At 43.2% G+C, this 24301-nt stretch overlaps 2 protein-coding genes across 4 annotated transcripts; both read left to right on the plus strand.

The window, feature by feature from the left end:
• Positions 1 to 3258: 3258 nt before the first annotated feature.
• LOC306800363 (uncharacterized protein) lies at positions 3259 to 5268 on the plus strand. Of its 2 annotated transcripts, none has more exons than XM_079302408.1 (2): positions 3259 to 3748; positions 4646 to 5268. In XM_079302408.1, the coding sequence occupies exon 1, from the start codon at positions 3369 to 3371 to the stop codon at positions 3690 to 3692; it is 324 nt and encodes a 107-aa protein (XP_079158534.1). In that variant the 5' UTR covers positions 3259 to 3368; the 3' UTR covers positions 3693 to 3748; positions 4646 to 5268. The 2 variants fall into 2 exon arrangements, with proteins under 2 accessions (XP_079158534.1, XP_079158535.1); XM_079302409.1 differs by having other exon boundaries at positions 4649 to 5268.
• On the plus strand, positions 3764 to 15912 carry PDIA4 (protein disulfide isomerase family A member 4). 2 transcript variants are annotated; one of them, XM_079302404.1, is made up of 10 exons: positions 3764 to 3932; positions 8734 to 8902; positions 10381 to 10586; positions 11207 to 11345; positions 11854 to 12059; positions 12733 to 12891; positions 13791 to 13942; positions 14315 to 14471; positions 14566 to 14799; positions 15236 to 15912. In XM_079302404.1, exons 1-10 carry the CDS (start codon positions 3830 to 3832, stop codon positions 15649 to 15651), a joined length of 1941 nt encoding a protein of 646 aa, XP_079158530.1. In that variant the 5' UTR covers positions 3764 to 3829; the 3' UTR covers positions 15652 to 15912. The 2 variants fall into 2 exon arrangements, with proteins under 2 accessions (XP_079158530.1, XP_079158531.1); XM_079302405.1 differs by having other exon boundaries at positions 8737 to 8902.
• The last annotated feature ends 8389 nt before the right edge of the window (positions 15913 to 24301 follow it).

A 24301-nucleotide genomic window follows, 5' to 3' on the forward strand; every position in this document is an offset into this window, starting at 1 on the left:
CTGAAAGAAGGAAACATGGCATGGAGATAAATGTGCATAGCTAAATTACCTTATGAAAAACACTCCAGTTTATTCCTATTTCCAGGGAACTTGTCAATGAACATGGAATAAAAGGAAGAGGCATTCCTTCTAGGTATGCACTACTTGGAATCTATACAGTTGTCCTGGTTTGAAAAGACAGGCATGCTAGGGAAGAGCAGGACCTTCCCTTGAAATGGAGTTAATATAATCCTTCCTTCTGAATTAGTAATGTTTTGAAATTAAGGGGTTTTCAGGCAAAGATATGGGGACAGTTCTTTATTAGTTTATGTATATAACAAGGCAAACAAAACAACAACAACTATGAAATTAACAACAAACAGAAGAGGAACCCAGTAACAGTTCTTTTGGCTGTGGACACCTTTCCCCTCTGGAGCAGTTACCATTCCAGTTGGCAGTGAGTGCCAGCCAGCTCCCCGTGGACAGGGGGCAGATGCGGTGATCCCATGTGAATGCAGGGGTGCTGGGGGTGGTGGTGGCTGTGTCCCAGATGGGAAGGGTGGAGGAGAGGCTCTGCTCATGAAATCCTCCGAGTGTCGGTCCTGGCGCTCCAACAGGATGCTTGGAGATGGCAGGCTGAAGCAGGAGAGCGTCCGAGCAGGGCAGCAGTGCGGAGTCCAGCCACAGAAAAGGTGGCTCCTGGCATTGGGATGGCGGGGTGGGGGTAGCAGCAGTGGCCATCCTCTCCGACTCCAGGAGCCAGCGGGTGAGCCAGTGCCTCCCCCTCTCCTTTACCGGTTTCTGATTTCACGGTGTTCCCCACTTTCCACCACACCCTCTCCCTGCCCCGTCCTGCGAGAGAAACTCTGGGGGAAAAAAAAAAAAAAAAAAAAAAGAAAAGGAACGGGGAGCTCTCCCTGCTCCAGTCACTAGCCATCAGTGCAAGGGTCTAGCCATCAGGGCTTCTTAGCATGTCAATGGAGAAAAATTCCACAGAGAGAAAAGGGAAAAAACCAACACCCAACATTATCCACCCTGAATTTTTTCCATACCAACATACTACATCAGATTGAAACCTTAAATTGTATACATACATGCAATTACAGATACCGTTCGACTTTCCCAGCCGCTGGTGCATGGTAGGGAATATGGTACACCCACTTGATGCCATTTAGCCCAGGTGTTTATAAGGTTATTTTTGAAATGAGTCCCATTGTCTGACTCAATTCTCTCAGGGGTACCATGCCTCCAGAGGACTTGCTTTTCCAGGCCCAGGATGGTGTTCCGGGCAGTGGCGTGGGGCACAGGGTAGGTCTCCAACCATCCAGTGGTGGCTTCCACCATGGTCAGCACGTAGCGCTTGCCCTGGCGGGTCTGAGGCAGTGTGATATAGTCAATCTGCCAGGCCTCTCCATACTTATATTTGGACCATCGCCCCCCATACCAGAGGGGCTTCACCCGCTTGACCTGCTTGATGGCAGTGCAAGTGTCACAGTCATAAATAACCTGAGAGATGTTGTCCATGGTTAGATCCACCCCTCGGTCTCGTGAAATGCAAGTCAGGATGGATATTTTAGGCATTGTTTTGAGGTGCACTTAAGCGATTTACATGAAGATTATGTGCAAGGCAACTCAGCATCATGAAAAAGTTTAGTGATTACGCAAACAAAATAACTGAGGTTGACAAGAAAACTATCAGAAAAATAATTCAAAACACTTGTGACACTGTGCCATTTTACATACTGCATTTTTACCTCAAATTTACTCTTTGAGTTCTTGCTGTGAGTTTGTGGTTGTCCCAGCTGCCTGCCTATGTCAACTCACAGCCCGTGAAAGGCCAAATAGGTCCAATTTACTTTTGAGATTGTAATACATTTTAATAACAAAAGTTAGACCTATATAACATGCTTTTCCATTTCCATTACTTTTGTGGAAGACCATTGACTTTTTCTTTTTTGATATTTACTGCTGAATATGCCTCTTCTGAGACCAACAGCTGTACCCCACAGAATGTGCAGAATGAGGATTACTAGTGTCTAAGCTACCTTTTGAAGGAGAAAAGCACAGTGTAATACAAGGAGAGATTTCTAGTCTACCACTTAATGATGGAGAACACAGGTGGAAGCTGTGAAAACTCTAAAGTAGCCACTGGCAACTTAAACCAAGTGTTCTGGGACAAGGGATTTGTATGGCCTATTTCTCACAATCAGACAAGCTGCAAGAGACCTGTGCCATTCACTTTTCTATGCATCTAACCCATAGATAATGTTATACTAGGCTGTGTTCCACCTGCCTTCTGGGTAGAGATCCTCCTGGCAAAGAGGAGTGTTTCTGTTATTAACTTATGTAAGGAATGAGCACTCAGCAAAAGGCAGTGGCACTCTTACCAGCAGTGCTTAGCTCAGAGGATTTTCAGCTTCATACAGTCAGTCCCACAGGTAACCAGCCCTTTAGAGAGCAGGAAGGAATCCCTTGGAAGTGCTGCACAGCTGGCACACTCTTCCAGGTGCCCAGTATATTTCACAATTGCATGGAGCTGGCATCCCAGCTGACCTGTGATGAATCACACATCTCCTTGGTGTGCCACTTGCAGCTGTATATTCACTGTGACATCCTGTACAACCCTAATCTAGGAAGACAGGCACAGCCCAGCTGGTTTGAAGACCGACCCAACCCATGGTCTTTTGCCAAGGCCGTGTTTGTCTAGTGGGATGTGCCTAAGATCCATTCAGGCTACCAGTGCTGTAACTGCCCACACAATGAATTGCCAGTTCAGCAAATCTTTCAGTCAGGCTGTCCTTGGCAGAATAGGGATCACAAGGGTTCTGCCTTCCAGGCTTTCCTCCTGCAGCTCAAATAAGTAATAACAAGCCCACCTTCCTTACATTTGTACTATTTGCACTTTCTTTTCACTGTCTGACAAGATGTTGGTACTTTATGTTTACAACCTGCCAATTTTACAGCTTTGTAAAAACTGAAATAATTGTCCCATGAGCATATGGGCAGCTGTAATTTGCCCAAGCATGGGGGCGGACTGACAATTCTAGCACCAAAAGCCCAGGGTTGAGCGCCGTCTTGTCGCACCTTAGATATTCACCAGATAAAGCATCCAGACAAACACGGACAGAAACTGTACCGTGACACCTTCCTGGGCAATCACGGCGCTATCTGTGGGCTCGCTGCACCACACCCTCCCTGGCCCCCGCGGGAGCACTCAAGGGCGACGCCTCCATCCCACCCTTTCCGTCCGCAGCAATTCTCCTGAATTCCACCCTCACAGTGTAGGAATTGAAGAAGCCCGAGCGCTACCCTCAGCCTCCCTCACCTCCGCGCCCTGCCGCACGCGGCGCGCCCTCACAGGCTGACGCGGGGCGCTGGCCCCGCCCCCAATGCCGGTCCGCCAATCCCGAAGGGCGATTGGCTGCACGCGCTGGGGGCGGGACCGCCCCGCCTCTCCCGCCTCCCGCCCCTCGAGCGGCCGAGCGCTCCACGCGTGGCGGCCTGCGGTTGGCGGCGCCGTAGCGGCCAATGGCGGGGCGGCACCTCAGAGCGGCCGGGCGGTTCTGCGTACGGTGACGCCGCAGCTTTTCCGCCGCCGCTCCGGTCGATGGCACCCGTGTCCCGCCGCGGTGCTCGGCCGCTGCCACCGGGGGTCCCCGGGGGCGCCACGGGTCCAGCAAAACCCGCGCACCCCGCGCCGGCGGCCCTCGTGACGATTGTTGATTGGCGGCCGCGTCAAGCACGTGTTGGGGCGGCAGCCAATCAGCGGGTGCGGCGTGCCGCGAGGGGCGGGGCGGGCGGCGGGAGAGCAGCGTAGGGAGCGGACGGGCCGTGCCGGGCTGGCGGCGGGATGAGGATGCGCGGGCTGTGGGTGTTGGTGCTGCTGCTGGGGTTGGCTCAGATCGCCCTCCTGGCGCGGGGTGCGGCGGCACAGGAGGAGGATGGCGACGGAGGTGAGCGCGGGCCGGGGCCGGGCCGGCAGCGCATGCTGGGTCTCCCCCGCAGGAGGCGCGGCGCGGCCCCGGCGCTGGGCGCTGCGGGGAGCCCGGGCTGGCCGGGGGCCGCTGGGGCCGGGTGCTCCTCGCAGGCCTCTGTGCAGGGTGCTGGGGTCTGTGCGAGCCGCCGGTCCCAGTGGAGCTTGTCTGTCCTGCGCTGTGGGGCGGCTCTGCCTCGCCTGTCTCAAGCGCGGAGTTAGCAGCTAGCTAACAATTAGCCATGTTGGCAATCCCTGGCTTTTAAATCTCCAGGGAAATTGCGATTTCTTTATTCCGACTCGTATCGGACAGAATGCGATTTCAGTATTTAGAGAGGGGCTCTTCGTCAGGAGCTGTTGTGATAAGATAGGGAATAATAGGTGCAGATTGAAAGAGGAGGAATTTAAGTTGATATGAGGTTTACTCTGAGGGTGGTGAGACACTGGGACAGGTGCCCAGAGAGGTTGTGGATACCTTAATCCCAGCAGTTTTCAAGACCCTCAAGCAGTGGTCTAGTGGGAGGTGTCCCTTCTCATGGCTGGGAGCTGGGACTATGAGATTTGTAAAGTCTCTTCCACCCTTAGCATTCTATGATTCTGTGATCGAGCACTCTTTTCCTTACTCCTTTGTTCAGGGACTCTGTGCATTATTCGTGTTTCAAACAGATTTTTTTTTTTTTTTTTTTCTCCCAGAAGGAAGGCCCATTGTTACCATCCTCTCGGTATTTCTTCCCACCTTCTTTAAATTTCACTGACGTGTGTCTCCTCCTTTCCAAAATTAGCCAAAACAAAGCTGCTCAGGCTTATTGAGCCCTTATGTGGGAGACATTTGAAGGTGTTTCTTTTTTTTGGTTTTAAGTTTCTTTCATGTGGATTTTGGTAAATTATATATCTTTCATATTTCCTTCATGAACACTGCTGTATTTTAAGTATTAGACGGCTTTTAGAGCAACTGGATTATGGATGACCTTTTGAACTCATGTCTTGCAACTTCTTGCTTTCCTAACGGGCACTAAAACTTGAAGAAGTGCATTTAAATTGGTTTCCCTATTTGTGTAACTAACTGTATGGTCTGTAGGATAAGGGTAAAGAGATTAGTTTTAAATGATATGGCATCTGCAGTAAGGAGATGGAGCTACTGAATCTTCCTGTGGAGTTCTTTTCTTTTTTTTCTGTTGTAAACTGGAGTACAATCATTGTGCCTCTTTCACTGCTTTTAGCTAGATCATGGTTCTGGTTTCTTTGTAACATGTAACAAAGCCTAGTATTGATTTCTCCTGCCACTTTCAAAAGGTGAAGTAACACCTGTGATGTTAGTGTTATCAGGTTCTCAACAGAATGTCCCATGCTTGCTGTTCTCATTATTGGAGTTCTCAGGATCAAACGTACACAGTGCTAGAAGTATCTCCTGCTGTATGTGGAGCTGCACACCAATCCACTGCCCAACTTGAATAGTTTTCTAGGTTCTGTTGTGTATCTTGAATTTGTATATAGATCATGAACTAGGCTTTACAAAGCCTTTGCCTTAAAAGTGTATGCACATAGTTAGGGATTTCCATTTTTGCCCTTGGAATGCAGATTTGGGTGAAGTGGAATATATTTGCTTTGCAACAAGGAAGCAATCTTATGCACATTGATTATAGGGGAGATTAAAAGTTCTGAGCAAATCCGGCATGGTTTGGGAAGTGAGTGAGTTTTGAGCAGGGTAGGGAGGTAAATACGCTGGAAGTGAGGTTAGCTTGGATCCTGACCACTACACCCTTAGCACCCTGATGATGGGAAAGGAGGGATCATGTAGAGGATCCACCACAGAAAAGATTGAGGGGAGCTGATATTATTGAAAAATCTTTTGAATGCCCTAGCAACACATGATGAGTCCTGAGTTCTGGGTTTCTGAAAACGGAGCTCATCCAGTCAGGGAACATTGTGCTCTTCAAAAGGAACCTTTCAGGCAGAATCCCAAAGCCCTTGATGTCTGGATGCAGCTTTTTTGTACAGGATCAGCTTTGTTTAAGAAGATGCTACTAGGTCATATTTCTGATAAATGCTGAGCATTCAGCAGAATTACTTTAAGAATTAATTTCAGAGTAGCTGTCATCATTTTGTCACCTGCACAAAGGCCTGCCAGTCAGCATCGTGTACTTAAAGTCTTTAAAAAAGCACCTTTTTAATCACGTTTTTTGACTTGTGTAGTATAGTAATGTGTTGAAATTTGTGGGAACTTTTGTTTGGCTTTTTTTTTTTTTTTTTTTTTTTTTTTTTTTTTTGTAAAAGATGATTATCCGTATTTTACCCTAGGACAGGTTTTAGCCACAGCTGTCACAGCTTTTGTTTTGTTATTAGCTTCTTCTGCCACTTCAGGTGTCACAGTTAGACTCATTCTGTTACGTTTAAATTGTAGCTCTCTAATTCAGAGGAAAGTTTCTTGCTCTTAATGGGGGAAAAAAAAAGTCCTGCTTGCTTCTCCCACGCTTGGGTCCCTAAAACAGGTCTTTCAGTCGCAACAGTAAAGGGATGGCAAAGGTAGCTATGATAGCCCTAGATGTTGGTGAAGCTGGAAGCTACAGAAAGTAAATTTGCACTCTTAAGGGCCGATACCTAAGCGTGGCTTACTGTTTTTTCTGATGCACGCCCCTCTTTAAGCCGCTTGGGAAGAGGTGGAGTCCCGCTGTTCAAGTGCGTTGTCCTGCCTCCCCCTCCAGGGAGGAGCAAGCGGCTGTGTGCAATGCCCATGACAATGTGTCGCTGTCAGGAAAGGTTTACTTCGTAGGCTGTAGAGCCACTTGCAGGGAAAGACACAAAATTATTTCAGTGAGGGATGGTGGATCTAATGGTTACATTTTCCAACGGAGCTGGGTGCTTTTGCAGGTTCTTTGTTTTCTAAAAAACAGGTGCCACTGTATCTGCTGTGGTCTTTGTCTCTCTTGGGGGTGGGTAGTGAGCAGAGTGAGCCAAGGGTCACAACCTGGTTGATAGTTTGAAGTGTAGGAGATCTGGCTGGCTGGTTTTGCTCGCATTCCTTTGTGTCAGGAAAAATCGTATGTGAAGCAATTTGGCAGGAATGCAATGGCCGAGAATTCAGGCACAGGCCAGCCAGGAACAGCCTGCAGTGAAACGTAGCCCTCAGAACTGCTGGGCAACCATGTAAGGCACAAGTTTTGCTTGCTGTGGTCCCATGAAATCCAGCTGTTTCACAGTCCTGCAGGGATGTGAGGTGTAGATTCACTCAAGGGTGAGCAACTGCTGCAACACAGGAGGCATTGTCTGCTTGCAAACAGTGCTTTTAGCTGCCTCAAAGATCAGGTGAAACTAGTACTTGTTAAAGAAACCTAATCCAGCTGACTGCTATTGTGTGATAAATTATACTCTATGATCTCTCTCCTCAACAGAAACTTTAATATTTTCGTGGTACATAAAGTTGACCTCTAATTAAAATCAACATATTTTCTCCAAGAGCCCATTACTGTTTCCTGAGAGCATATAGGCTTGTTTTTGTATACTTTCTTCTAATATAAAAATAGCTGTTGCAGTTTAATGGCATAATTTTATCCATGGTGAGGTTGTTCCTAATGTCTGCTGTTGGTCTGAGAAAAGTGGGCTTTGTTTTGTTTGCTTTTTCTTACCTGGATAACATGTCTTTATCATCTTACTTTCGAATTCCTGATGAAATCAGAGTATTTTCAGAATACTGCTGCAGTAACTCCTCTCAGTTTAGTCAAAACCCAGTTGAAGTTAAACTGAAAATAATTTTGAACAAGAAACTTTAATCCTTCTTTCCTTTCTTTAAATTTTTTTCTCCATCCTACTCCTGGGACTCCCACTGGTCGAAAGTGACTTAAGCTTCATTGTTTTACAGTTTTCATTTGAGATGAGATATTTTCATTGCTTGTTTTGTAACTGAAATTCTTTTGAAGTCCTTCAGGAAGGTCTGGTTTCCTTGAAAGATAGCAGTTAAAAAAAAAAGGAGGTTAAAGGAACATGTGAAAGGTCAGATATTGGAAAAAAGTCTCGAATTCCAAGCCAACAAAGAATGAACCAGTAGAAATGTCCTGGCTTCAGCTTTCATGTGCTAATTTTGCTGTGGTGATTTAACAAATCTGCTTTCTCCTTTAAAGGCCTGGTCTGGACCAATGGTTTTGGTCTTGATCAAAGACCAAAATCAAAGGCCTCCCCAAAAACTCTTTGGAATAAGAGGCTTTCACTTTTTTTTTTTTTTTTTTTTTTTTTTGGAAAGTACTTGTCATCTTCCAGGTGCATAGGAGTGGGTTTTCATGGGACTCTTGCAGTCATATTTGATTTTACACTAACTGCAGCCTGGTGCTGATCCAGAGCAGAATGATTGATGTTCCTGTGAGTGAAAGACTCCTCAATGAAGAGCAGACCTGAAATATTGCTGTAACTTATAGAAAGACTGGCAGAGGTGGATGGAGCAGTCAAGAAAATAGTAGAGAAATTGTAACATTTGGGTTTATAGCAAGTGAGTCTGTCTATTAGTCCTTCAGACAGGCAGCATATAGCTATTGTGCTGATAGGCCTCCTGAGTAGGGGTACAAGGGAAGCATTGGGAGCAGATGACACCTGCTTTTTTGCTGTAAGACACTAATTTTTGAACCTCAAGTTGGCTACACTTAAAGGACAGCAGTTTTGTTGCATGATGGAGGGGTTGTGTTTGGGTACTTTTCTTAATTGCATAAGACATCTAATTCATCTTTAATCTGGTACTCTCACTTCAATGTTAAATTTGACACAATCTGATCTGTGTCATATTCTTATGTTTCCAGAAGCTCTTAGAAAAGAAGCTGATGATGATGGTGATGATGATGACGATGAAGAAGATTATGAAGATTCTGTAGTTAAAGAAGAAAATGGTGTATTAGTCTTGAATGATGCAAATTTTGACACCTTCACTGCGGACAAAGATACTGTGCTGCTGGAGTTCTATGCACCATGGTGGGTTCACAGTGGCACCTCCTTGGGTGCAGTGTCAGAGAGCTTCTTTGCCAGGACAAGCTCCTAAAAAGTGAGCTTGGGTTGCCATTTTAAAGATGACATAAGAATAACTTGTCTGCAAGAGATGCCGTGGACTCTGCTGTGTCCAGGGAAGGAGATGGTTCTGGTGGTGTGGAGGAACCTTTTATTTTGCCATGTACCATGCAATAACCAACAGCCTGCTCCTGTTTCACTGATGTGGGTCGTATTGAGGGGTCCCATGCCAAGGGAAGCACAAGCCCGATTCTATCCCTGTTTTATGCCTGTCAGGGAACAGAAATGGTCCCAGTGAGGCCCAGAAAAGTCATGCAGTGTGGTCTTGCAGCCTGCTATCATCCTGTGCCACTGCTGAACCACTGAGAATGTGTGTACTTCTTCATCTAGATGGAGTAATGAAGGCTTCCCTAGCAGAGGAATCACGGAAGGTTTTCCTTTCCAAATTCACATTTCTGTCCTTGCCAGAAGGGTGTAGTGTGATTAGAGACATATCTTATTTGTATTATCAATTTGAGCAGTGCCTTATGCATCTACCTAATGATGGCAGGTCTGCTGACATCCCAGGTTATACACCACCACTGGTCTGCTCCAGGGAGCTACAGTGGATTACATGCATATAACCAAGACAAAGGATTTAGGGCAGGATGTGTCTTCTCTTTCATTCTTACGTTCAAAAACATTAGGGGTAGTTATTGGGGGAAAACAAGAGTAGAAGATATTTTCAGTAGAGTTCTGAATTAGTGTTGCAGCCAGAACCTCTTTTTCTTTGTGGCTCAGTGATACAAAAATTACTTACTCATTGGTCCTTCTCCAGCCTTTGAATAGAGGGGGAATATAATCTTGCTTGAGGTGGAGTTGCATTTTGGCTTGTGCCTTTCTTGTCACAGAGAATCCCATCCTTGTGTGGATGTAGGCACTAATACTGCAGCTGTAGTTTGCCTACATGAAAACTAAACATGGAGTTTAGGATGTGATATCACAGACTAAATTACTCTCCTATTTTTCTACTCCCCCTACCAGCAGAGAGGCTAAGGAGCACAGGCTATCTGCCACACTCTTCTTTCTGTTTTCCTACATTTTTCTGGTTTAATCTTTAGCTTGTCAGGCTATATTTAACATTTCTCATGCCAGTGTCCTCTGTCATGCCTTTGGTTTTGCAGCAGGAGCCTCTGTTTTTCCCAGAGAAGTTGAATTGAGACCATATTTGTGGGGGAAGGAAGAAAGGAGGAGCATAATACATGGTTTACAACTTTGTTGTGAAAGTGGTTGTTGAATTTTTTTACAGTAATTTTATTTTTTTTTATGATCTGAACATGTAGCAAGACAAACATTTCTGTGCTGATGATGGCATCTGTCAGAAGGCATCCTGGAAATGCAGAGCAGCAGAGCACTTACGCATGTCTGTCATGTATTTATGTCCTACTTGTGTCTTCCTCTGATAGGTGCGGGCACTGCAAACAGTTTGCTCCTGAGTATGAAAAGATAGCCAAAACTCTGAAGGAAAATGACCCTCCTATTCCTGTAGCCAAAATAGATGCTACTGCAGCCACTTCACTCTCGAGTCGTTTTGATGTCAGTGGCTACCCAACCATCAAAATCCTGAAAAAAGGCCAAGCTGTTGACTATGATGGGTCTCGGACAGAAGATGGTAAGCACTAGTCATTTGCAGTTCACTGAAGAAAGCAAAGTAGCATATGATCTTGTTTCTTAATATGTGACTGTTTTGAAGGACTCTGACCAAGTTGGTTATCTTAAACTGAGTAATATTGTGAATGCTGAAATTTTCCCGGTTTTCTCAACAGGCTGCATGCTAGAGGTAGTGGGTAGTGGTGTTACTGACAGAAGGTTTCTAGAAATATGACTTGACTAGAAGAGGAGGAAGTCTCATGTTTGCTGAAGGATCAGCCAATAAACATTTGATCTGTATATCGACTGTATAGAAACCCACTCGTATTTTGCTTAATTAATATGCCCAGCTCCAGTCATAGGTGGAAAAATTACCTTTTCTGTCTGTTTTGAGGTGGAATTCAGTGCTGTAAAGTACAAATCTGTGCTCTGCTCTATGGGGTGAAGAGAAGACCTTCTTGGCAATGCCAACAAGGAAATAAGGCATAAAGGAACTTGATAAAGAAAGTGTTCTCATGTAAGCTTGGTGTGCAAGCATTGTTCCAACACCATGCTTGCACTGATTTCAAATTCTTGCATTTGACATGCTACTGGTATGATAAAATGCTTGCTTGCTAATTGAGTTATTGAACTGTATTTCAGCTATTGTGGCCAAAGTCAAGGAGGTTTCTGACCCAAACTGGACCCCTCCACCTGAAGCTACTCTGGTATTGACCCAGGATAATTTTGATGAAGTTGTGAATGATGCTGACATTATCCTGGTGGAGTTCTATGCTCCATGGTAAGCAAAAAGGCAGTTACCTGTATTTGTCTATCACAGATGGCCTGAATACACTTGGCAAACCTGTCTTCCCTTGTTATGCCTCTTTACACACCTTTGACTCGTGCAAAAGTCCTGTACTTCAGTTCTAATCTGCACCCAGGATCATGTTGCAAATTGCTAGCAGACTATCTGTGGGTCTGTGTCTCAGCGAGGGATGGTGTCCAAATCTTCCCAGGAGGTTCACAACATTTACTAATTTGGGAACACACTGAGATACTGAAAACCAAAGATTATTGGTCCTTAGTTTAAAAATGGCCTCTAAGAATGAGGCTACCTATCGTAATGTGAGGCCAGGCACAGAGACCAGCTTCAGGTTGAAGAGACGTGTTCCTAGCTGAAGTGTTCTCTGTAGATTCAGTGATCCCATTTCTGCATTCTGGAAGGCTGAACTCTTCCACTTTGGAGGTAGAAGATACCTGGCAGGCTTCATGACTTGTAAAAAGTTCCCTCTGCTCTCCCTCCCTAGGTGTGGACACTGCAAGAGGCTTGCTCCAGAATATGAGAAGGCTGCCCAGGAGCTCAGCAAGCGCACACCTCCTATCCCCCTGGCTAAAGTTGATGCCACAGCTGAAACTGAGCTTGCAAAGAAGTTTGATGTAACTGGCTACCCAACTCTCAAAATCTTCCGCAAGGGCAAGCCTTATGACTACAGTGGTCCACGGGAAAAATATGGTACTGCAACTTAAGCTTCTTGTTTTCTGAGGGCTTGACCACAAATATTTTGATGTATCTGTAGGACTTGCAGACTTGTTAGTATCATAGCAGCAGTAGTTGGGAAAACTGAAAAATTCTGCTCTCGCACTACATAGGCTATTTATATTTGTGTCTAGTCTTCATAATGTCTTTTGGTGGCAGTATCAGCTCCTTTCAATATCAAGTAAGTTAAATACATATGGTGAAGTGGTGGCAGTATGAGTAAATGGGCAGGTTTTAATTGTACTGGAATGAGTCTTGAGGACTGGCAAAATACTCAATATTAAGTTTTAATAAGAGAGGGGACTTAAGACTATTTAAGTAGCATTTGGCTCATAACAGGTTCAGGAGACCATGAATGGTCTGAAATTTCACAAAGGAGCATAGCTCATAAGATCAACTAATATCCATGGATTGTGTGCTTGGTCACTTCTTCTGATACCAACCCGAATGGGTATATTCAGAACTGTAGCTTTAAAAACTTGGACTGAGGTCTTGCTGATTTGATCTTTAGGTTATTGTGGGAGGGCTGCCCAGGAGGAAAGGTCTCCATGGGAAATAGGATATTAAACAATGTAGTAGATGGAATGCCCTGATCTTTCAGTTCAATAAATGTTCTAAGCAACTTTTTGGGGGTGGGTTTGTCTCACAGGTATTGTCGACTACATGATTGAGCAGGCTGGTCCTCCATCCAAACAGATTCAGGCTACCAAGCAGGTACAGGAATTTCTGAGGGATGGGGATGATGTCATCATCATTGGTGTCTTTAGTGGAGAGAATGACAAAACCTATCAGCTCTATCAGGAAGCAGGTAAAGAATGTTTTAAAATATTAATGAAATATATGTTTTGTTGGGATTCTCCCTAGGACTTTGGGCATGGAGAGATCATTTATTTCAGCTCCTAGTTCAGAAGGGAAGGTTGGAGAGGGGAAGTAGGAGGAAGGGTGATCTACTTGTACTCAAAAAAATAAGCTCACACTAGATTTTGAGGCTGTAGCTAAAAGTGTCAGCCAGTCACAGAATCTGCTTGGTAATTGTATCCCTAAAAGCAAGTGGATTAGTGAGGAGGGAAAATTTCTTGCTGTGAAACAAATCACAATTTCTGGTCTTAAAGCCTAGATATGTTTGTTGTCTGTTACTCTTGTTTCATATCTGGCAGTCCAGACTCAATCTTCACCAAACTCATCTGGGGTGAGAGGCCTGGAGAAAGAATCACCACCCACGTCTGGGTCAGTTTAGCTAGACCATTCCTGACAACTTGTCTATGTCTGATTCTGGGACTGCTGTCATAGTTGAATTAGGACCTAATTTGTTTGCCTCAGCATGGCAAGATACAGAGCTGTTTTGCAGGCTGCCCCGAAGCAAATAGTTTGGCTAGCTGACCTATTTGGGGGAAAGAGGTAGGAGATTGATAGACGAATAACTATTTTGCTGTATAGGTTTTGGAAGCTGTTCAAGGTGTCTGAGTATATAGAATAACTCATTGAGTAGATGGCTTGTTGAACAGCCTTCAAATAGTGCCACTGAAATTGTATGTTCACATGCTTCTCACCCCTGGGTGAGAGCTGTTGTCTAAAACTGGGTTGTTCTGTGTCACTTGGAGAACAGGAAGAGAGCTTCCTTGCAGTTCCAGTCTCAAGATCTCAGTTACAGGCTGTCAGTTCATTTCTAAATATTCATTTTCCTTCACCCTAACCTTAATTTTTCAGCCAATGGTTTGAGAGAAGATTATAAATTCCATCACACCTTCAGCAACGAGATTGCAAAACTTTTGAAAGTGTCTCCTGGAAAACTGGTTGTCATGCAGCCAGAAAAATTTCAATCAAAATATGAGCCCAAGATGCACGTTCTGAATCTTAAAGTGAGTACATGGTCCAGAGCTAAAAAGTTCGTGTGTGGGATTGAAGGTTCTCTTTCTCTGTAATTATGATCAGTTGGCATCTTCCCTGGAATACTAGATATTTGAGTAAATCTGTTTGTCCACTGAAACTGTATTGCTTTGTATAAGAGGACTTCCTGAAATGAGTCCAGATGTTATGTTTTCAAAGAATAATTTGTCCTTACAATATTCAGTACTCAAAGGTCTGAAGATTATGGTGATAGCCTTGTTTTTAATAACGCATCCTTCCCTCTTTCACATTCATGTGTGTACCAATATTGGATTTTTAGTAGTGTGTAGCAGAAATGCTGCTTAAATCTGTTTGCTTGAACGTTTTTCACGATGTCTTTACAGGACTCTACAGATGGATCTGAGATTAAAGAGCACGTGCTAAAACATGCTTTGCCTCTGGTTGGTCATCGCAAGCTTTCCAACGATGCCAAGAGATACTCCAAGCGTCCTCTAGTGGTCGTTTACTATTCTGTGGACTTCAGTTTCGACTACCGTGTTGGTAGGTTTGCTACAGTTACCCTTCCTCCACTTTGAGAGGAAGCAGGCACTAAATAACTAGAAATTACCAATTTTGTCCTTATTTGGTTTTTCAGCTACCCAGTACTGGAGAAGCAAAGTCCTGGAAGTGGCTAAAGACTTCCCTGAATATGTGTTTGCTGTTTCTGATGAGGAAGATTATTCTTCTGAAATAAAAGATTTGGGCCTGCTTGAGAGTGGAGAGGATGTCAACGCTGCCATTCTGGATGAAGGTGGCAAGAAGTATGCCATGGAGCCAGAAGAATTTGACTCTGATGTACTCAGGGAGTTTGTGCTGGCATTCAAAAAAGGTACAGTTTCTAAAATAGGGTTCTCTAAGCTATTTTGTTTGCCCTTTCAAGAGCTTTTTACTGAGGTAATGGCTCCAGTAAACAGAGTCTGTTTTAAAAGCCTAAAGTGTTCCTGTAGCTTTAAACTGTGAGCTGGTCATTCATATTTGGGACTACTATAATAAATCACGGGTTAGTACTTTGTGGGTGGACAACCATAAAAAGAGGAGAAGGGTTCTAGGGAATTGCAAAACAAGCTGTTTGCCCATATTTCACGAGGTTATTGGGCCAAAAGATGACCAGTTAACTAGCCTGTGTTTCATGGTGAGGCAAGTTCATTTGCTGGTGCAGTGATTTTTCCCTGGCAAGAGGATGTGCTTCTGCCCTTTCTTAGGAGAAATTGTAAGGGCTGCTCTTTCTACTTTCTAATGGTGTTATGTGTTTTTCTTCCTTCTAGGAAAACTGAAGCCAATTGTGAAGTCCCAGCCAGTGCCAAAAAATAACAAAGGGCCTGTGAAAGTGGTAGTGGGTAAAACTTTTGATACCATAGTGATGGATCCAAAGAATGATGTTCTCATAGAGTTCTATGCTCCATGGTGTGGACACTGCAAGAAACTAGAACCAGTGTATAATGAGCTAGGTAAAAAATACAAGAATGAGAAAAATCTGGTTATAGCCAAGATGGATGCTACTGCCAACGACGTGACGAATGACCACTACAAAGTGGAGGGATTCCCCACCATATACTTTGCTCCAAAGGACAAGAAGAACAACCCTATTAAATTTGAAGGCGGGGACAGAGATTTAGAGCATTTGAGCAAATTTATAGAGGAGCATGCAACAAAACTCTCCAGAACAAAAGAAGAGCTTTAGATAAGATGAGGGTGGAGAAGAAAAATTGTTTGTACAATGTAGTTAAAATCGAGTTACTGACAAAACATGGTGAGAGAAGAATTAAGCAGTTTTGAGCAAAGAGATTCTTGAGCAGTAAAGCAATTGCAGTATCTTTTTTTTTTATATGGCAGATGAGTTTTTTTTTTCTGGACACTGAACTTAATACTCTAATATGAATGTCTTATGTTAGTTACTGTTTTGATCTTTGGAGAAAAATACATCCTTTATTTTTTGTGACTATCTTGAGCTTTATTCTTTGACTCAAATGCAGCTGTTTTTAAGTTAAAAGATACCGCCAAAAAGAGAAACATAGATCCCTTAGACAAACGGATTTATCTTACTTATTGTTATGGTTGCTGGGGGGAGCAGTCTTTTCAGTTAGTCTTTTCTTTTCTTTATACATTCTGTGTATTTATGTGACTCTATCACTGTATTCATAGCTGAAGATAAGAATGGAGGTTTTCTAAAGGTGTGGATGAATTATTTGGTCTTACACCAAGACACAGGGACTTGCTAACTAAATATGCTCTAGACCTGTTTTTAACTTGTTTCTCTGTAGAGAGTGTGATGCTAAAACAGCAAGTTTTCCTAATGTACCTCTCTTTACTAGTCCTTATTGACCCATTTACATCTTAGTCTTCCTAGATATGTTTTGGAGTAATTGGAGTATAGCAGAAAAAGAGCATCTAGTGGGTGGAAATACTGGGATTCTGGTGTTCAGATCTATGTGTTACTGTCTCCTTTCCTTTTGCAGAGAGGAAAGTTTAATTCTTCTTTGGGTAAGCAGACTGAGGCCTTCTAATGACCTTTATTACTCTAGCAGGAATTGCAGGTACAAAGAATAATCACGTCTTCTATGTGCCCCTCTTTGGAACATATGCATTTAAAAGTGGGTTTTTGTCTTGAATGGTCCAGTTTAGATATGTCCATAAATTTAGGGGCCTTGTTGAGGTTGCATACTTCCATGCTCTAGAAGCACTGTCTTCTTCTCAGAGTTGTGATGCTATGGTGTGTGTGACTTGAGTGTCCCTGAGGCAGTTTTGATTCACATTTCATTTTACAGGTAGTTTTTCTCCTGGCATCACTGCTTTCTGTCTTGCAAAATATCACCAGTCTTCCTTCAGTAATTGCTTGTTGCATTGGTTTTCAGATTTTTGGAGGGTGTGTGAATCTACTACCATTACCCAATTTTTTTTGTTTTTTTCTTCTGAGGAGATGCATTCTTCTTTGTAGTAAGGATAAACCCATGTCCAGGGAGTGGCTGTTCAGGTAGTCTGAGGACTCAAAAGGAGATGCAAGGGGGTGCATAGTCCTTATACTTTCCTATTGCACTTGTCATCCCTACTGAAGGGATGTGCTTCATTTCTGTTTTAACAAGGGACTGTCCCCCACTGTTAACAATCCACACAGCAAACCATAACTATCAAATTATCCTTGCAGAGGTGTATGGGACTGCATGAAGGTTTTCCCTTAATTAATGGTTTAGCCAAGGATAGTGAACAAAGCTCACCAGCAGATTATGAATGAGAGGGACAGCAACAGATCTCCTGGAAGTGCCTGAATGCTGTTCAGATCCTGTTGTTCATTAGTAAAAGCTGGGAAATGCTAAATGTCTAAGTGTTAAAGCAGTGTCATCATTTACCTCAGGCCCTGACATTGTCCATCTCCTCACATTAGAGAGCTTTTTTTTTTACTGTCCTTAAGTTTTAAGCCTGTTGAGTCTTAGGCTTCATCTGCAAGCCTCTTACCAGGTAAGTTTATTATCTTCCCATCTGCTGTCATTTCTTTTTGCAGCTCTTCATAGACCTTTCAAAAGCTATAATCTATTCTAAATGTGTTGTGCAGGCAACAGGAGTGAGATCAGACTTAGGCAAGCACTAGAGGTGAATTTTTTTAAGCTTTAGAAATATATATACAAGCCAAGTAATAAGTTCTGTCCTATATGCCAGTGTTACCAACTCAGTTCTTCAAAGAATTAGGCACAGGCTCTTAAAATCAGTTCTAAAATATAGTTCAGGTTCTATGCCTAAGCAAATACATCACACAACACTGTGGGGAGCTAGATTGCTCCTTGTTAGTTGCTTGCAGATTTAAAGGGTTTTATTCCATAACAGTTGCTGTCTAACAGGAGGATATGGATGAATACAGAACATGTAGAAGGAAGGGGGAGAAGTTCCTTATTGGTGGTGAAGGACTACAATCAGGGCCATTCTGCTTGGAACAGTAAGGATTAAAGTTGAGCCAAAAGTTGAAATTAGCATTTCTCAGCTCTCTTCTGACAGGTGCTAAATTATTAACATTGTCATTGCCAATGCTGTACTGTTTAAAGGAACTGCTTCCTCCCAGCAGTGAACAACAAACCCTCTATCAAAACCTCTACAGCCTTGAGAGAGCCCCTATGACAATAAAAGACACAAGGCCCAAGGAGTGTCCTAGATGTGCTTGCTCAGTGCTCCTGCCACCTGATGGTTTTAGGTTATGAATAGTAGAGGGAATGAGGATTTGTTCCATCCTTACACTGGTGTCCCCTGGCCACATTTTCCTGTTAGCCTTGGCTGTGCCACTCACCTGGTATCTGCATATCATAATAAATCCATTTATAACTTCTACTGGGGTTCAGACTGGGACAACTTCATAGCAAGATGAGGATACTCTTGCCCCTAAGCTTTGGGCAGAGTCATAAGGGGAAAGCAAATTGCTTTCCTTAGTTCAAGTATTCTATCCTTTGCAGTGTGCACTATCAACATCACATCAAGCCCTCTGTGCAACCATTGGGATGGATACATCATAGGTCTGTTATCTCTGTACGAAAGTGATGTTAATGTTATTGATGCATTCTAAAGAGATAGGTCGTACTATCTTTTGGAATTTGTTGAATGCATTATGCATGCCTGCTTTTCCCTTCCTGAAGCATTAGAATGCTTTTCCTAAACATCCTAAATTCTTTTATTAAAGAGTTACCTAAGTGCTGCTGATTAGCCTTGGTGTTCCTTTTTACAGAAGAAAAAAGAAAAATGCACAGTGTGGGAGAATAAGAAGCTCTCCTCCCTTCCTCTTAGCCACAGCTGCATGAGCATATGGCCTCATTCTGATTATGGTTCCATGTGGAAGAGATCCTGCAGTTTATGCTTCATCACAGGATTTGTGTAATATTAACAGTCCATGGAGCCTGGCCTGTTGTCTCCCACACATGCAACCTCTCAAAAACAAACTTATTTCTGTAAAAGTAGTACATCTTAAAAGTAGTGAGACTTGAGACTTATTCAGGGGTCAGCTCCTTTCACTGACGGATTAAGGACTTAAGGTATGCAGCAACAGCAGCCACAGCTGGTGCTTCTTGAGGACTGAGTTTGTACTGAGTCTGGGACAGTAAATACTAGCCTGGGATCTTGATACTACATTTAAATACTATGTTTTTTTGGTAGTAGAAGAGGTTTCTTAACAGTAGAGGATTTGCAATCGAGGTTGTTACCTGGTTTCTACTCTCAGCAATTTTTGTATGTCCCTATTGCTAGTTATGGTAGTGCCTAGGTGTGGCCCAGGACTTGTCTGGTGGAAAGCAAGCAAGGAGTTGCAGAGCTGTGCCACAAAGTTTTATCTGCTCTCTAGCACATGGGGCTATATTTGCTGAGGGAACAGGCTTCTGGAAGTAGGACATAGAGTAAATGATACAGTAAATGATAAAGTCTTCTCACGAGTAGCATTTACTGTAGTGATCAGACATTCCTTTCTGTTTTGGTAGGCAAGAGAAAACCCTGTATGCTGTTAGTGTTCTAAAAATGCATTTTGCTGACAGCCTGCATGGTAATAGACACGGTCAGGGGGTGGAGTACTGCAGTCCATATGCTCAGCCCTTGATGTGGGTAGTAAGTCAACCTTGTGCAAACTGTGTAATCCACTTCGTCAAACTGATATAGACCCTTGGATTTGTTATGCAACTTTGCTTTGGCTTGCTGTGCCTGAGTTGCAAACTGCATTTGTTAGGGCAGAGCAGGGATCTATGAGTAACCCTTGCCAAATTCAATGCATCTTAGCATAGTGGTAGCATCTTAGATCAGTTGCCAGGTGTTTCTAAGACTCCAGCACAGCTTGAAGTGTCACAGGAATCACTGCATTTCTCTGCAGTGCATTTGCCAGGGGAGGGCCCTCACTTGCTGACTCCAAAGGGCTCCCCTTCTTTCCTGCCTGGACCTGTGATGGGTTGTGTGAAGCATGGCAACCGTGGGGCAGGAGAAATGTTTTTCCACCATGCATGACATGTCTTCATATCTGCCCAGAATGCACTCACAAGTCACTTGTTTTCATTCAGTGTCCTTGGAGGTTGCTCTGCACTTGAAGCCAGTTTACACAGAGCTCTGCCTGCTCTCAGGCCACAGACTGTTGTCATGTTAATGTTAGTGTTGGATTTTCTGTCAGGAGCAGCTGGTTTTGTGTGAAGCCATTGTGCTGTAATCTGTCTAAACAAGCTCTATATGTACCAAGAAAACTAAATTATCATGTCTTTGTAGAGGCTAGATGAGGCTGCTTGGGTCTGGGAGGACATGACCACTGTCCAGTTTCATTTTTGCATCCAGAGAATAAAGGATCTGAACTGTCAACTGCTCCAAATCCTCACATTAGAAAGGTGGGAGTTTCAGTTTCAAAAATGTTGTTCACATCTCAAGCTGTAATTTGGTTAACAGAAACATAAAGGAGATAAGCTATATTTGATCCAACCATGCAAATAAAACTCTTATCACAATCAGTAACCCAATCCTCTGAAGGATTTCCACAGGCTGGGTTTTTGAACAGTCGTTGTTTCTTCATAGTGAAAGCTGACACTTAACAGTCTGGCCTGCATTAATAGCCTTCTACTTGCCTTTGTCTAGTTATAGTGGCTTTCCTGAAATCTAGTATGTTTTGTCTTACAATAGGAGAGAATTATTTGCAATATAACCTGGTAAAATGCTACTCAGAATGATAAAAAGCAAAGTAAAAGAAAAATACAGCAGAAGGTGATATCAGAGGAGGAGAAAAAGGTAAATTATAAATTTCCTTAAATTTAGAGAAATCAAGGCTAGACAGGGCAATTTAGTCTGCTAATCTTGTTGTTTACATATCTGACCACAAGTTCTCTGCTGTTGCTTTCCATATTCAGCCTAATAACTTGCATTAACCTATGGACCTGTTCCAAACAAAGTGCAATACAAACAAAGCTTCACAGCTCTCCTGAGTGCTGCTGCTGCACTAATACTGATTTCTAAACCACAGAATGCATTCAGGAAATGTGATGTGCCACTGGAAATTGGTACTATTGCTTTGAGTAAGGAAGGCAGTTTTATGTTCACTCGCCCCATGAAATATTACATATGTAACTTTTGCTGAGGCCTTTGACAGTGACTTTAGTGATGTATTTTCATGTGGGGTTGGCTCTTCTTTTGTGATTTTGAGTTGGTTTTGGTCTTTTTCAGTCTCCAGATAACTACTAAAAGATAGCAACAAAACTTCACTAGTTTAGTTTAGCAGTAGCTTTTCCCAGCCAGCAATTTTCACAGAGAGCCTAGTGACAAGAGGGTTGAGCTTCTTTAAGTTCCTTTCCTGAATCTGAGGAGCCATAATAGAGCACCTGATTTCAGCAGATGCAAATCAAGAGAGCTGTTAATTGGTGTACTAATGAGTCCATGGAAATGTAAGTGGCCTTACTATAATCTGCCTGCCTCTTTATTTTTCTCAGAGATAACCCTTAATGTTCAATGTGGACAAACAAGACAATCTTTAAATAGAAAAATCACATTTTAGATTTAAAAAAGGATCACGGTGGGCTTTGGGTTTTTGTCATTCTTTTACTTTCAAAGTGCACTATAATATTAATGATGCTCCTTGAAGGATGCTGTTTGCCATACTACACAGTGGGTGTGAAAGGTAGTACTTGTACAGGAAAGTCCAAAAGACAGCTAAGGATCAAGAAGTCCTTTGATCACAGGTGCTGTTGGTAACAACTTCATGGTAGGGTAAAATCGGTGTTGTTTGGAGTTATTTTCCTAACAATTCAGCTTGTTTTCCTGACAATTATAGGGAATGGTCCGAACTTCTTGTCACAAGACATCCATATTGAACACTAGCAGCCTGAAGAGTAACTGTGATATATAAGGAGCAAGTCATCCTCTTGTGCATGAAGCACTGCACTTTAAAAGGCCAGATCTAAGTCACTGACAGGAAACATACTGCTTGGAAAGGAAAGAGGAAATTAGGACAGTGTGTAAAGACTACATTATGTAGGTGAACCACAGGCAGTACCAAGCAATTATGTGCATTTGCCTCTAGTGAATACAGATCAATAACTATAGAGAGCCAAAGGAAAAAATAGAAAATCTTCAGCCTGTGTCATGCATCAGCTCAGATATACAATATGTAGAACTGTACAAAAATGTTCTACTGAGAATTGTGGATCTTGGGATAGTGTTTGGAGGGGAAAAAATAAGATTGCCACAAAACTCTTTTGGTTTGAAATGTTCCTTACTTTTATCTGGTAACTGGCTGAAATCGATAACTGTAGGTGTAAGAAGAGAAAAGGTACAGGTGACCTTGCCACTGATAAGTCACAGTTGTACTCATTACCAAAGAAGAGTAGCCTTGCCCTTAATGGCTTGCAGCTGTGAGTAGTTAAATTTGATAGAAGATAAATGTGATAAAAGGGTTGGCCTGGCTGGTCAGAAAGATCTTGGGTGGTAGAGAGCCTGGAGAAAGAGGGTCCTTGAGGAGGTCAAGGGGCCCTGAGGAGAAGGAGTACTCCAGATAGACACAAAGAAAATGAAATAAGGAAGAGAGTTGCTGCTGTAAAAGATCTGCTGTGAGGTCAGTCTGGGTCTGATGAGTCAGAGCTTGTTGTTGGAGCCTGCAGTCGTAGGTCAAGCTAGGCCAAGACCTGTACAGAGTCTGCAAATAGTGCATCAGGAAATAGCCAGCAGAGTCTGCATTGGGCTCTACAGTGAGAGCTTTGCTGTAGTCCAGAGTCAGGATAGCTAATCTGTAACGAAGAGTAAACCACTACCCTTTGATGTTGTTAAAATGAGACTCTGTGTCTTGGCTCATTTCTACCCCTAACGAGCGGTCTGCTGCAACAAATAAACAATTTAGATTATGCACTTTAACAGTGATAAAATAATGAATATTTTTCTCAACAAAGCCTAACAGCAAAATTTAGTTTATTCAGACACTTTGACTTCAGAGAATCTATCAAATGCATTCATAAATATCATGCTGTACTCGCTTGTCACAAGAAGGATGTGGTTATTATGTCTATGCTCTGACATTTCCTTTCTCCTAGGTCAACTTTTCTTCCTTCTACTAAATTGAATCCAGTGTTAATCTTTCAGAATAAGCAAGGTCTGTCCAGCACTATGGATGCAATGAAATTTTCCTCGTCCCAAGCCATGATATATTAATTCTAGTAGAAGATTCAGTATGAAAAAATAAGGTGGTTGGCACCTGCACTGGAATATAAAGCCTGGAGTTTGGTATCTGCAATACAGCTATGGGGTAAAAATCTGCATGGAGGGAGAGAATTAGATAAGATCCAAAACAAACAGGGTGGTGAGTGCTCCAACCAGCAGAAAAGGGCCTGAAAGCCATCTCTCTTTCAGACTTAAATACCTTTCTTGAGGTCAGAGGAATGTGACCAGCTGCTTGCAGTCTGTTGTGATCACCAGCATAAAACTCCCTCTTGGAAAGCAGATGCCTGACATGGTTTTATCAAAGAACTTTTCTTTGAGCAGCAGGTGTGACCCTCCATGCTTTTACAACAGTGGTTAGACCTTCTGCCCAAGGCCAAGGGAATGCCTTCTCCTCCTAAAAAATGCTCAGATGTGCATCTTTTCAGACATTGCTTTAGCTCTTTACCCATCAGAGACAGCTAGGCTGTCCCTTCTGCCACCTCTGTTACACTGCTGTACCTGTCTGATCAGGTGTATCTTCAAAATATTAGCAACACTTTAATTGTGTTAAATGGTGTTTTATTTATAAATGCATATATCCATGGGACACCTCTGCTCAGAGCACCCTGCTGTCCTTTGGGCATGCCACCAGGTTAATCTAAATTAGCCACATTATGTTCAGTGCTTTGAAGGCTGCAGCCAGTGCCTGGCAAGCTGAACCACCAAGAATTTGCCTGGAAGTGTGGATATTGCAATAGCAGGCATGGTTATAAATGTTTATAAGAGGGGTTTTTATTTTTGGGGGGCTGCTTTTCCTTGCATTAAAACTGAGCCTGGTGGTGGTGACGAACAAATGTTGTGGGAGGGTCTGCTCAGGGTGCAAAAGACTAGTCAAGTGCAGTAGTGGGAAGGGGGGAAAGAGAGAACGAGGAGATCAATCTGTAACTGACTGTGAACAATCAATTGAGATACCCCACTACCTTCGGACCAGCCAAAACCAAGATGCTGCAGCAGTGGTATTTATACCTTCCTTGAAATCGCACCTTGTAGGTTATGGCTATTCAGCATCCTTTGCTTGCCACTGCCCAGGTATTCGGGTCTCTATTCCTGACAGCGTGATGAAAGCTAGGGTTGCAAAGACGACTTTAAGCGCAGGAAAAAATCCTTTCTTTTCCGCTGGGAGGCCCCGCCGCATTCTGGGAGAGCAGTATGGAAAT

The sequence above is a fragment of the Erithacus rubecula genome, assembly GCF_903797595.1.
Source record: "Erithacus rubecula genome assembly, chromosome: 3".
Lineage (NCBI taxonomy): Eukaryota > Metazoa > Chordata > Aves > Passeriformes > Muscicapidae > Erithacus > Erithacus rubecula.